A 14,751-nucleotide genomic window follows, 5' to 3' on the forward strand; every position below is an offset into this window, starting at 1 on the left:
TAGGATGAAAATGAGTTATGGACTCGTTACTAATATAGCTGGGTGGATGATTAGTATATAAAACAAGGCCACTTCTCAGTAAGCCAGAGGTCATTAGGTGTCCCCACAGAGTGACTTAAGCCAAGCTTGTGTTTGTGGGGAATTCCCACTGATTTACCAGGGAGTAAGAGCTGGCGAATCAAAGATGTTTTGCCCAGTTTAGTAAATAACATGCAAAGACCCTGCATGATGCTTGTGTTTTTTTTTTTTTCCTTATAGAAAATATTTTCCATGAAATGGAACACCAACATTAAAAGTAAAAAGGGGGTGGGAAGAAGAAACCTAAAACCAATGTAAATTGGAAGCAAACTAGTATTCATTTCCTGTAGAGGAATTTTATATTTTTTAATGGAGTTACTGTGGCTTTTTATTTCAGTGTAAGGTGAAGAGTCAAAGTATGAGGATTTAAGGCTTCCAAGTGTGTGCAGTTATATGAACAGACCCTTAAATTTGCCAGCACGCCCCAGGCACTGCTCCTGCATAACTAATGTCTCCCTCACCAGGGCCAGGGCGGAGGGCCCTCTGACTCCCCTGGAAGTTATGCAGGGATAAGGGGAGTGTCAGGAATGCAGGATTAGGCCCCTTAATTGAAGCTGTCATTAGCTGAAGAGGCAGGCAGGCTTGTGAGCCTTTCCAAGTTTGCATTTATTATAAGATGAAGATATGGCTCCTTTGGCATAAAGAGGGTAGAGGGGATTTCTGCAAGTTGGCAATATCTACCCCCCCCACCGCCTTTTTAAGTTGGTTTGTTCTACAACATTCATTATGCTCTTCTTAGTAGATCCCAGAAATGCTGAAATCATCCTTTAGAGGATTTTCTTTATCTTCTGAGGAAGGCCAGCTGGAACCTTCTGAAATGATTCCCATTCAGCATGCAGCCACAGGCAGTACCAATGGTAAGGATGAAATATTATTTTTGTAAATTACATGTAGTTACAGCAGTGCCACTTACTTAGACACTCCTTATTGGATGATGAGAATGGAGACCATGGGGCTGAGCATCCTCTATGGCATAGAACAAGCCAGGAAAGGGAAAGGTCTTAAGGCTCTGGAGAGATTACTGTGATCATTCCTCATATCCATGCAAGTGGCATTCTAAGTACACCTATTCTTTTTCTATTTAGTTTTTTTTTTTTTTTTTTACAGTGGTAAAATGTACGTAACAACAAATTTAGCATTTTTAGGTGGACAATTCAATGGCGTTAACTATATTCACATCACTGGGCACCCATCACCGCCATCCATCTCTAGACCTTTCTGTCTTTCCATACTGAAACTCTACTCATTCAACAATAACTGCTTCCAGGCCCTGGTCCCGGGATCCCTCCAGCCCCTGGTAATCTCTATTCTACTTTCTATGAATTTAACTACTCCAGGTACCTCATATAAGTGAAATCACACAATGTTGTTCTCTTTTTGCCTGACTCATTTCACTTCATATAATGTCTTCAAGGTTCATCCATGTTGTAGAATGTATCAGAATTCCATTCTTTTTTAAAGCTGCATAGTACTCTGTTGTATGATAATGGCATATTTTGTTTATCCATTCAGCCGTCAATGAACACTGGGTTGCTTTCACCTTTTAGTTATTGTGAATAATGCTGCTATGAGCATCTTTCCATGTGCATAAATATTTCCTCCAGACTCTGCCTTCAGTTGTTTTGGGCATATACCAAGAAGTAGAATTTCCGGATCATACCGTAATTCTGTTTCTGGTTTTTTGAGGGGGCTCCATAGCAGTTGTACCATTTTACATTTCCACCAACTGTGCGGAAGTTGGGTTCCAATTTCTACATCCTCACCAACACGTGGTATTTTTAGCTGGCTTTTGTTGTTGTTAGTAGCCATCCTAATGGATGTGAGGTGGTACCTTATTGTGGTTTTGATTTGCATTTTCCTAATGATTAGTGAATTTGAGCATCTTTTCATGTGCCTGTGTATAAATATTCCTTCCAGCCCTCACTTTCAGTTCTTCTGGGTGTATACCAGAAGTGGAAGTATGCGCCACTCAACCATTGGAGCAGCCCCCAGAAAGACTTGCTTTGAGTGGGTTATGACAAGCCCTAGGGTATAAGAAAACTTCAACCAGAATTCTAAGAGATAGAGAATATTCTGGCTAACAGAGGATTAATTAGATCTTTTCATTTTTGTTTCAATCGTGCTTACTAAAATTCTTCCCTAAATATTTTATTCTGCCTTTTAGATGAGTTCCACAACCCGTCCTAAGAGAATTTTCATTATCCTAGAGGAATACTGTAGGATGACCACCTGGGAACTAGACACGTAATGTGCTATCCTGGAGTTTCAGATGAGAAGCACCAAATATGTTTACCCATGTTATAGGCCAAAAGGTAACAGTTGTATAGGATTGTGAACCTGAAGTCAGTTAAATATTTGGGGATGTGGTTTCAGAATAAATGGTCTGTAGCTCTTCTTTCTGGCAGTGACTGGAGAGCAGGGCCTGTTGTCTATTAAGGCCACTCCTAGTTCATGAAAATAAAACCATGTCAACTGCATATAAAAGAATGTTTATCTTTCTGTTCTCCTAGGAGGGAATTGGAGGGGCCAGGCTGGGAAAGTGCCTTGTTGATCCAAATGTGGTAGCATATCACCGATGTTTCAATGGAAAAGAAAAGTGTGTTCAACATTCATTCATTGTTTCTCCTCTTGGAAATGAGGACTAAGGCAATTCTGCATTTAGTACCAGGCACATAGTATGTGACCAGTAACTGTTTATTCAATGATCAATGATGACTGCTCCTTTAAAAGGCTGCCTTGCTATACCTCACTTTCATGTAATGTCAAGATGATAGTTCTCTATCCGAATTGGGTTAGAGCATTTGGCTGGCCAAGCTGGGTCCCAGGTGTTGCTACTGTAGACAGGCCCACTTTTCACCCTTTATTTGCATCTGTTTGCCACCGTTCCTTTAATTGCATGGCGAACATTTTTTGGAAAGAGCCAGAAAGGAAAGGGAGATATTGGCTAGAATGGCAGAAACAACTATTTTGAGTCTGGTCTGGCAGACAGAGTTCAAACCCACGTCCAGAGGAATGAGAGCCAGAGCACAGGAGAGCTGTTCTCCTGAGAAGGTGAGATTCTGGTATGGATCCGCTGCTTTGGGGCCCAGGTGATCGTGTAGCCATGGAAGCTTCTATTCTCCTCTTTTCCGCGCAGATCCACAGCCTGCTGTGTATGCATCACAGATGGCAGCCTGGGTGGGAAATGTCTATCTGGGGACACTCAGTGTCCTGGGGCAGCAGGGGCTTCTTCAGGCAGCTCTATGGGAGCCATAGAGGAAGGAAAGGAAGGAGACACAGGAAAGTAAAGAAATGCGGGCCCCTGGCACCCATTGAAGCTCCAACAACAAACTGTAGGTGCAGGCAAGCTCCTTTCTGGAGCATATACGGGGTTCAAAACCATAGCTTTGTGTGTGTGTGTGTGTGTGTGTGTGACCACCAGCTGGTGAGATCTGGGGGATATTTATTTGTGCTCCAAATTACTACCTTTGTACCTATAAGAAACCAAGCACAAAACAGATACCTACTTCGGTAGCAAATAGACAAGGAAGGGACAACAAACTCCACACCAAAAAATCATCTATAATCCTAAACAGATTTATCCACAGCTTGGTACAAAGCATGGTCTTTGTGTCAAATAAAAATCCCAGGTTTGCTGAGGTCGGGAGTTCGAGACCAGCCTGATTAACATGGAGTAATCTCGTCTCTACTAAAAATACAAAAAATTAGCTGGGTGTGGTGGTGCATGCCTATAATCCCAGCTACTCGGGAGGCTGAGGCAGGAGAATTGCTGAAACCCGGTAGGCGGAAGTTGCGGTGAGCCGAGATGACTCCATTGCACTTTAGCCTGGGCAACAAGAGTAAAACTCTGTCTAAAAAAAAATCCCAGGTTTGAATAATGACTACAATGATGATAGTAATAACAGCACACACTTTTCCACAGTGTTCCCTGTGTGAAAGGTACAATTCTGAGTACTTTACATGTTTTAATTAATTTAATCCCAGCAGTCCTATGTGATCGGGTGTCTTACTGCAGCCACTCTATAGAAGAGGAAGCTGAGGCAAAGAGAAGATAAGTAACTTGGTCAAAATCACACAGTCAGTATGTGGCAGAGTTGGGATTCAAATCAAGAAGACGGCTTTATCTCATTATGAGATATGGTAAAGATAACAGCTTTATTGAGGTATAGTTTACATACCATAAAACTCACCCTTTTTGCCTTTGGTTTTTTCTTTTGAGATAGTCTTGCTCTGTCGCCCAGGCTGAAGTGCAGTGTTGCAGTCTCTGCTCACTGCAACCTCCGCCTCCCGGGTTAAAGCGATTCTCCTGCCTCAGCCTCCCAAGTAGCTGGATTATAGGCGCACACCACCATGTCTGGCTAGTTTTTCTATTTTCAGTAGAGACAGAGTTTCACCATGTTGGCCAGGCTGGTTTCGAACTCCTGACCTCAGGTGATCTGCTTGCCTCAGCCTCCCAAAGTGCTGGGATTACAGGTGGGAGCCACCATGCCAAGCCCACTCACCCTTTTAAAGTGTGTAATTCAGCGATTTTTAATATGTGTTCAAAGCTGTACAACCATTACCACTATCTAATTTCAGAACACTTTTATCACCCTAAAGGAAGCTTGACATCCATTAGCTTCGCTCCCCTTCCCCTTCCCCCTCCTCGTAACCACTAATCTCTACCTTCTGTCTCTGCAGGTTTGCCTATTCTGCTTTGCACATAAATGGAATCATACAATAAGTAGTCATTGTGTCTGGCTTCTTTTTCACTTAGTAAGATGCTTTCAAGGCTCAGCCATGGTGTGGTATGTATCAGAATGCCAATCCCTTTTACGGTCAAATGATATCCCATTGTATAGTTACACCACATTTTACTTATCCATTCATTAGCTGATAGACACTTGGCTTGTCTCCACTTTGTGGCTCTTATGAGTAATGTTCCTATGAACGAACTATGCTATATTGCCTAACAAAAGTGTATTAAAAAAAATAAAACCAGAATATATTTCACATACGATGACTAATAAGCTAATTTTCTGGAAGATTCAAGAACTGCCTCTCTAAAGGCAGGCAGGCACTCCTCTGCCTATCTGTATTTAAGGAGCTGATAAAGGTGGTAGAGATCATGCTAGATGATGTATCTAAAGTGCTTTCTAAAACGTTAAAGCATCTGTCCAAATATTGGTCATGAATAACATGAGCTAGCCAATGACTTGAGAGTTGGAGTTAGACACCTGAGGATAGTTAGATGACTAATTGGGGTTTTATTGTTAAAAACACTATTTATTTTAAAAGGTTCTATGTGGTGTTAACTGGGAGGTGGAAAAGGGGCCCACTTTGTATCCGTAGCCAGCCGCAGTGGGCTGTTCCACAAATGTCATTGTCGGTCCCAGGGACACTAGTTTCTCTGCTACTGTATTCCTCTTTCCTATTTGTTATTCATTTTTGATATCTTATTGATCATTCCTCATGTAAAAAAAAGGACAACAGAAAACCTAACCGTGACTTAAGCAGAATTGTATTTTCTTACATAACAAGATATCTGAAGGCTGCTTTGGCATCCGTGGTGTCCGGACCAATGTGTCTGTGTTTTTTAAAAACTTTCTCTCATGTTCACAAGAGGCTTGCCTCACCTTGAGCAGTCATGTCTGTGTTCAGGACAAAAGGGGCTTGGGTAGCGGTGGTGTCAGGAGAGCTGAAGCCCTCCAAGAAGCCCCCAGCTGACCTGTGTTCTGTCTCATTGCCCGAGAGATCACCAGGGAGGCTGGGAAAGACCATATTTAGATTTTCCACCTGCCATAGTAGAGAGGGGTGAAGGAAAAGGAGGTTGGAAACAGGTGACAAGTTATTTTTAAAAATGTGTTAGCCACACTCACCTCATCAAGAGAAGTTAGGAAATCCACGCAGGTGGGAGGAAGCAGCAACAGCTCTGAAGGAAGAGATTGGCATGGCCCCATTGCTTTTCCAGGGGTTTTGCTCAGTGAAGTTCTTCTTTTGCCATTTCTGCTCTCAGACTTGTGATTTCACTGAAACCACTCATCTCCCCGCAGACACTGGTTTGGCTACATAATGGTTGAAGGCATGTCTGGATGTTTTAATGATGTGACCATACAGCATTGTGACATGATGTGGTCCCAAGACACTGTGACCAGAACCAATCTGGCTGGCTGAGCCATGTCTAAATCTCAGCAAGTTTGTCCAGGGTTGAGGGGCCAGCGTGGAGTGTCACGAGTGTTCTGCCAGGGGCTTTCTGAATCTGTTCCTCCTCATTAGGATTAAGATGCTGGAGGCCAGGACCCAGGACTCACCATTCTATTCTATTTTCCTTTCCCTGCTACCCTCCCCAACTGTACTGGAACAGTCCTGGGCACGTACGCGAGTCTTCATAAATGCTTGGTGGATAAACTCACATTCCTGGTGACTGGTCAAAGATGTGTCACTTATTATGAAGTGTGCCAAGAAAGTCACTCACTCACTTGTCCAGTAAGTACTTGAGAGATTTAATCTGTGAACCAATTACTTCAATACCGTTTCCAGAAATAGAGTTGTTCCTCCTTTGAAGTAGGTTAATTGTCAACTGATATTTTGTCTTTGTTGATTCATCTGATGATAGACAATTAGTGGAGGCTTCTAAAGTGTCAGGCAGGGTGCTAGGCACAGAGGAGCACAGAGAAGATCCTAACACTGCCCACAAGGACTCAGAGGGGAGCGGGCTAGATAGGCGCATCAGCAATGCACCCAGGTCTCTGACGGGCTATAGCAAAGCTCTGTGGGCCGGGGGAGAGAGTGATTCATGGCAGGGAGGAGTTGTGGGGCTGTGAGGTTAGACTGACTGCTGGTGTCTCCTTCCTTAGACAATCTACGCTGACTGCTGGCCTCGTTACAGCAAGGGGGTTGGGGGCATGAGTTTGTCTGGCTTCCCCCGAGATGGGCTCATTGGTGAGAGCACACTGCTTTCTGGAGCTTGTCCACATATGCTCCAAGTTGGCTTTTTCAAGAAGCAGGATAAAGAACACTAAGGAGAGTCAGAATGAGGTTCAGGAAGCCTGATGCCCAGGTGCCCTCTCTGAGGGAAGCTGGTGGATCTAACCTTCTTCAGTCCCCGAAGACTTTGTTTGGAGGGATGGAGTGAGTTGTTGCAGGATGTCTGGGAAGAGCTGTCTACAAGATGCTCACTGGTTAAGACACTCTGAGGGTGGAACACAACTTTCTTCACAAAAGAATTAATTTAGGAAATAAAAACATCAATGTAGTTTTGGAGGCATCTTACATTCTCATTCAAATGAAATGGCTTTATGGACTCCCATATGGGTGGAGGGACACATATTCTTGGGACATAGATAACCCATTTATGTGAATACTGGAACAGCATTGAGAAAAATGCCACTACTCTGTAGCCTCTAAAGGGTTAACATCAGGGCATATGTGAAACTTGGCAGCCAAAGGCAGCTATGTGACCTTTTATTGTGAAATCAGATTGGAAGCCACAGCACAAAGCTGGGGGTGGAGCGTGAAGCCAGTGGCCCCGAAGACTGCAGGAACAGGGCCGTCACACCCTGTGGTTAGCGCCTGAGTTAGAAAAGCAAGCTAGAACGAAGCCTGTATCTCCAAGGGGCATTTCCAAACCAGCACTTGAAGACTTTTTACTAATTAAATTTGTACTTCTTGCTATCCTTTAATTTTTAGTATGCACTAACACAACAGATTTGCTAAATCTGGAAGTTGGTAAGCAAGCATGTAATCTTTAGTAACTCCTTAGCCAAGAATCTCACTGAATATTTCATATGCTGCCTCATTAATGCCTGTCCCTGCCCATTGATCTCTGGCAATTCTATGGTAGCGCTTACTCCTGTTTTACAGATGCAGAAGATGAAGGAGAGAAAATTAAGTGCCTTCATGGAGAATTAATCATCAGAATCAAGAGCTCCACATGTTCTGGCTTCCAGTTCTTGGCCTTGACAATGAAACTGGGCTCCTTTTTTTTTTCCTCCTAGGAACAGCTAGAACTTTCACTTTATGGGGCCGACAAAGAAAATCTCCATTTGCTCAAAAGGTAGTGAAATGCCTACTTCTTAGCCCTCTGGTCAAGGCAACTTCCTTGAATGTGCTTTAAAGGAGGTTGATGTGAACCAGATCCCACTGTTTTTTCTCAATTGCAGAGGGCTCAACCACAATTAACAAAAAAAAAAAAAAAAAAAAAAAAAAAAAAAAAGATGGGGGGAGCAAAAGCAAAACCTAAACCTATGACTGAACTGAATTCCCTGTTTCTTTGATTGAATTTATTCTTCTTTAAAATGTTATTGAATTTACTGGCCAATTAATTACAAGCGTTGAACTGGTGGTGATTCTTCCGTGGAAGAATTGCATCCATGCCTTTCATGTGTTTGTTTTAAAAATCCATACACTGCATAGAGCTGGGCTGGGGGTCAAGTGAGCCAAAGAGAATGCTTTCCAAGCCATATGCTTCTATGAGGCGACCCCTACGTACCGCAAAGCTCTCAGGCAGTACAAGGCCATAGAGACTGAAGAGGTGAATTCTGAGAGCGTTAGAAAAAGCTGGGAGGCTGCCCGATTCCTATGGAACTTCAGACCCAAAATGTATGGCACAAGCAAGCAACTAGAAATTGGCCTAGGAGGTAATCATAGTCATTTTTGGTCAGTTAAGCCTAGAAATAAGCAGAGGTGTAAAAAATAAAAATCAGAGTAAGAAGTAAGCTGTAAGAGGCTAGGGCCCTAAACCAAGGGTTTGTTCTTTTGTCTATTGAATGCTATTAAGTTGGTGCAAAAGTAATTGTGCTTTTTGCCATTAAATGTAATGCTAAAAGCGGTTATTAGTTTTGCATCAACCTAATATTTAATAAAAGATAATATTTTGAACAAATATTTTGTGCCAGACTTGGGACTAAGCCTTCATACACATTATTTCACTGAATCCTCACAACAAGCCCGGAAAAGAAGTACTCTGATTATAATTTATCTTTTACGGAAAAGGAGATGAGGCTCCGAGAGATTGAGTCACATCCCTGGGGTCTCAGAGATTGCAAGGGATGTAGGCAGAACTTGAATCCTGGTCTGCCTGACTCTAGGGACCACATTCTTAACTATTTCTTCACTGTTTCAATATTTATTAAATACCGGTGATGAACAACAAGGTGCTTCTAATGTGTTGTACAACCACGTGAGCTCCTCAAGGTTGCCTTTAATGTGACAGTCTTGATTTTTTTTGTCTTGGGCTACATCACAAAATGTCAAACATTACATTTGCTGAACTGTAAGAGACAAGAACCCTGAATTAAGACATTTTTGCTGAGAATGGAGTGGAAGATTCCCGGAGATCCTAAAGAAAAAAGGGTCTCAATATGACAAATCATATGAGTACCTTAGGCTTGAAGATTAGGAGTTGGGAATGAGAAAGAAAATGGCCTCAGGCAAAGACGATAAAACTTGATTGTAGTTTGACATGGTGACAACTTTCCTTAAAGGAAGGAGGAGTTGGGAGAGAGATCATGGGGAATAGAGGGAAGAGAGTATGTTCAGGGCGTGTGTGTGTGTGTGTGTGTGTGTGTGTGTGTGAAAGACTTCCCCTCCCGTCTGCTACAGTTAAAAGTGATGGAATAGAGGAGGTCATCTAGAAACAAAGTGCAGAGGTAGCGTAGAGCCCCAGGGAAGAAAGAAAGGCCGTGGAGGAGGTGAGATTAATCAGCTTCGCCTAAGGCAGCCTGCCATTAAAAAAAGGATGCAGGGGGAGGAGGAGAGGCATTCTGGAAAGGCAAGGGTCAACAGTGGCTTCAGTGACAGCTATTGGGGGCCAAGGAACAAGGGTGGGAAGACAGTGGGAGGAGCCCACTTTGCAAGAATGAGGAAATAAAGACCAACCAGGAAATCAGAGGAGGGACATTGGCAGGAGAAGGGCAGTGTTCTTCCCTAGGGGGTGCTTAGGGGCTGGAAGTTGCAGGTGGGAGGTTGGCAGTTAAGGCCTGTATGACCACAGGTGGCAAGGAAAGCTTGAGGCAATCATAAAGAGGGTACTTAGATGCCTCTCTAAAAACTGAAGTTCACTGTGGCTGTAAACTGTGAACAAATGTGCTCCGGGCATGTGCAGCTTTGGTCCATCTAGCCAGCTCAGTGCTTACCACACAGAGACCTGATCTGGTCATTAAAGTGGCTGCAAATGCCAGCCCAAATCTACCACAACCTGTTTCTGGGAGTTTGCTTCCTAATGGAGGAGGCATCCAATAGACATGTGTGAATGAAGGTAAAAAATAAATGCTAGGCTGGGCGCGGTGGCTCATGTCTGTAATCTCAGCACTTTGGGAGGCCGAGGCGGGTGGATCATGAAGTCAGGAGATCAAAACCGTCCTGGCCAACATGGTGAAACCCCATCTCTACTAAAAATACAAAAAACTAACTGGGTGTGGTGATGCACACCTGTAGTCCCAGCTACTCAGGAGGCTGAGGCAGTGGAATCGCTTGAACCCGGGAGGCGGAGGTTGCTGTAAGCGGAGATTGCACCACTGCACTCCAGCCTGGTGACAGAGCAAGACTCTTGTCTCAAAATAAATAAATAAATAAAATAAAAATAAAAGAATAAATGCTGCAAGGAATGGCTCACTTTGTAAAGAAGTCATTATTTTTCTAAGTTGGCTTAGTGAGCTTCACTTTGGAACCAAGTAGAATAAAGTGGGAGGTTGTAGATTCTGGGTCAGAAAGGCTGGGGATTGTGACCTGATCCTGCCACTTTTGAATTGAGCCGGGGCCAGGGGGACCCTTCCCTGGGTGCGACGTCCTCACAGTTCTCATCAGTGGACCCTGTGCAGTGTCCTGACAGTGGCAGGCTGCGGAGGGGACCGTTGCTATGGGAGTGATGGGCAGGCGTGAGGGCAGAAGCATCTGGTAGGCCTCAAAGAGCAAATTTCCCAGAGCCAGATTTTGTGATGGTGTTGAGTAAGAAAAGAATACAATTTTATGGTCACCTTTCATTTCCATATAGCCGGGGAAGACAAATCGTGTCTTGTTTCAAAATGACAGATACCAAATTTTAGGCGTCTGAGAGCTGGGGATTATGTGATAATAATACAAGGGTCAATCTGTTTTTTAAAAAATAAGTTTATCACGGCATATTTATTTATTATTACAGTTATTCATCTCTCTTTATCTAATCTATCCTATCTGTCTATCTAGCCATCCATCCATGAATCCTGGCTAGAGACACTTGGCAAACTGAGAGACCCTTATCCTTACCTTCTAATTATGCAAGTGTGAGCTTATGAGGTACAAAAAAAAGTCAATTTTATATCTGCTTTTAGTGCCACATTCAGACTGTAAAAGCTGCTGTGAAAAAACCTTTAGGTAAATATTTGAAATATTCTAAAACTGACATTCTGAATGATATTCTGATGCCACTTCAATAATGTTTTATAAAATTCAGAGGAAAAATAGAATTAAGTAAATTTGAACTTTCCCTTTTCTGAGACACTTAAAGGCCGTACTATTTGCATATTCTAATGTGGGATCACTGTAGCTCCAGGTACAAAGCTTCAAAAGAAACTGTCCCTAGCAGGCCAAAAGAGCATGAGCCCTTACGGCCTCTGGCCTTTCATCTGTATAAGACAAAAATCAAAGTCTCTCCTTTTCAAAGTGGCTCCTGTGTAACCACCCACCACAGCCGCTGCTTTCCAGAACTGTCTTTGGAAGCACAATTAGAAGGTTTAAAAACCAGAAACACAAGCTCCATCCTATTTACACATTTAAAGTAAAGGTCATTCTCAGAAACTGGGCTTCCCAGATTTCTCCCCCTGAAATCCCTTAAGATATGTAATACCAACATAAAGGGAATCACAAATCCAGTTTTCAGAAAATGGCATTAAATATAGATTTAAACTTTGACCTTTAGTCCCAAGTGAGAGGACAAAAAATTCTCTTTACAGTGAAGGGCATGTTGCTACTAAGCTTCAATGAGTAGGAGAGAACCTGCCTGGTGGTAGCCAGGATTAAGAAGCACCAATCGATTTACCTCCAATGCAGGTGTGCTGCAAATCCGCTGGGCCCAGATGCAGCGCGTGATTGGGCCAGGCTCATCTATATTCTAGAGTTTGTAGAAGTAGCTTCTGGGAAACGGGGGTCTTCTTGGCTTGGGGAATTGACGTTTCCACGGCAATATTTGAAATGCATTCGGAGTAAGCAGGAATAAGAGATAGAATACACAGGGTCTCCCACTCCACATTAGGGTCATGAGTAATAGTGGGAAATCCATGGGTAGCAGAGTGATGGATTGGGCAAACAGGGAAATCATGGAGACCCAGAGCATTCATATTTTTACATTCCTTATTACCCTGATTGCTCTGCAGGTGCTGACCAGGGCCCCAGGCTGCTGACCCACTCTGCAGCTCATCTCCCTGCTACATCATTGACAAGTTGATACTGAGGCCCAGGTGACGGGGGGGAGGGGGTGGATGATGGGCAGTGGGTAATGGAACTTGCTGGAGAAAGGGACTATTGGTTATGTGCACACACAGAAGCAGCAGAAGAAATGTTCCCTGACCATGGGCTTTGCTAGAACAATTAGAGAGGTAATAAAATAAACAAGAAAGAGCACTGGAATGGGAGTGCATTTGTTTTGCTTCTAACTAGCAGGGTGAACTCAAGATGACTAAGCAGCACAATGTTTCATTTCACTGGACAGTGACCTATAGCACAAACCTGCTGCTGATCTTATATCCAGGGGTGCCCGCTCCCTGCCTGGCTGATACAGCGTGCTTAGCAATGTTTGTTGATTGGATAAAGGAGGGAAAGAAGAAAATTATTTGTTGAGTGGGACCCAGCACTCATTCATTCTCTTTAAAGATAAAGAAATGAAAGCGTGAAGAGGTGAAATAACTTGATTGAGACCCCACTACTTGTCAGTTGCAGAAAAAAAAATAAGGTATGCTACAAATAATAATAACAATGATGATGAGGGTTAACATAATCAAGCATTTACTATTTGCCAGGAATTTTGCTGTTTGTGATAGTGATTCCTTCCTCTGTATCCAGGGCTTGGAAGCCTGAAAACTACATCTCCCAGACTTCCTTGCCAGCTTTGGTTCCATTCTGTCAATGGGAAGCACACACAGAATACTGGGAAATGGGAGCAAAAAGTCATTATTTTGATATTTTAACTAATCCAGTGTCTGGTGCTGGTGGCAGCAGCGGCAGCAGCAGACAACAGCAGGTGACCATGGGGCCACTAACAGCTGGTGAGTGACATTGCCCTGGGTTTGTTGAGCTCCTGGGTTCCTGCAGCGACCACAAAGGCCTAGGCCCTTGCTTTCTCATCCTGGCAGCCATGGTGACAATAGTAGAGGCAGCGGAGGCACCAGAGCAGCCCCATGGGGCAGAGCTTGTGAGATATGGGCAACCTCACCTCCCTACAGGCTCCTGTCCCAGAGGGTGGGGTCTTCCTGCAGCTACCTATCTCTGAGCAACATGGCCTTCCTAGTTTTGCCGCAGAAGCCCCTCCAAAACATTCACACCCAATCACTTGTATTAAACCTCCTTTGTTGAAATACCCAGGGTGGTTTCTGTTTCCTAACCAGACGCTGATTGATACTACTTTTAGTGGCTTATCTCACTGCATTCTCATAGCAGCCTAAGGGAGGTGAGCAGTTAAAACTATTCTTCCTACTCACAGAGGCAACTAAGGCTAAGAGATGCTAAGTGACTTGCCCAGGTCACACAGCTATGTGGTGGCAGAGTAGGGACATAAATCAGGTCCATCTGATGCCTAAATCCATGCATTTAAGTCCACCCTTCGAGAAAGCCTCTGCTCCCTGCCCCTGGGTGAGTTTATCAGGACTTTTTGGGAATTCAGGGATGGGGGCTTCCTGCTTGTGCTGTGTGGGGATGGCTTCTGTGGGTTCTTTCCAGAATGCCCATTCTCCAAGGTGTTTGTTTTCTTTCTTTCTTTCTTTTTGGAGTTTTGCTCTCTCACCCAGGCTGGAGTGCAGTGGTGTGATCTTGGCTGACTGCAAGTTCTGCCTTCCAGGCTCAAGCAATTCCCTGCCTCAGCCTCCCGAGTAGCTGGGATTACAGGCGCACACCACCACGCCCTGCTAATATTTGTATTTTTAGTAGAGATGTCATCTCTCCATCTTGGCCAGGCTGTTCTTGAACTCTTGACTTCATGATCCACCCACCTCGGCCTCCCAAAGTACTGGGATTACAGGCAGGGCCCTTGTTTTCTGCCTGTCACCCTGAGCCTCATGTTACAGTCATTTCCTTCATAAAAAATGTTATAGGGACTGGTCTCTCTTTTTTTTTTTTTTTTTTTTTTTGAGACGGAGTTTCGCTGTTACCCAGGCTGGAGTGCAATGGCGCGATCTCGGCTCACCGCAACCTCCGCCTCCTGGATTCAGGCAATTCTCCTGCCTCAGCCTCCTGAGTAGCTGGGATTACAGGCACGCGCCACCATGCCCAGCTAATTTTTTGTAGTTTTTAGTAGAGACGGGGTTTCACCGTGTTGACCAGGACGGTCTCGATCTCTTGACCTCGTGATCCACCCGCCTCGGCCTCCCAAAGTGCTGGGATTACAGGCTTGAGCCACCGCGCCCGGCCCTGGTCTCTCTTTTAACAGCAGAAGTAGCAAAGGGCATGGCACTTGGCAGCAGGAGAAGCAAGGAGGTTACCTCAAGTGGGGGTTGGGGGGAGAAGGAG

At 44.0% G+C, this 14,751-nt stretch overlaps 1 protein-coding gene across 1 annotated transcript in view; it reads left to right on the top strand.

Moving 5' to 3' along the window:
* Positions 1-270: 270 nt before the first annotated feature.
* CUNH9orf92 (chromosome unknown C9orf92 homolog) overlaps positions 271-14,751 on the top strand; it is a 44,284-nt gene continuing 29,803 nt past the window's right edge. The window contains 1 exon segment of the mRNA XM_032300134.1: positions 271-332. Coding sequence (XP_032156025.1) covers positions 271-332 — 62 coding nt within the window.

The sequence above is a fragment of the Sapajus apella genome, unplaced genomic scaffold (assembly GCF_009761245.1).
Source record: "Sapajus apella isolate SASKATOON/1434 unplaced genomic scaffold, GSC_monkey_1.0 scaffold42, whole genome shotgun sequence".
Taxonomy (NCBI): Eukaryota; Metazoa; Chordata; class Mammalia; order Primates; family Cebidae; genus Sapajus; species Sapajus apella.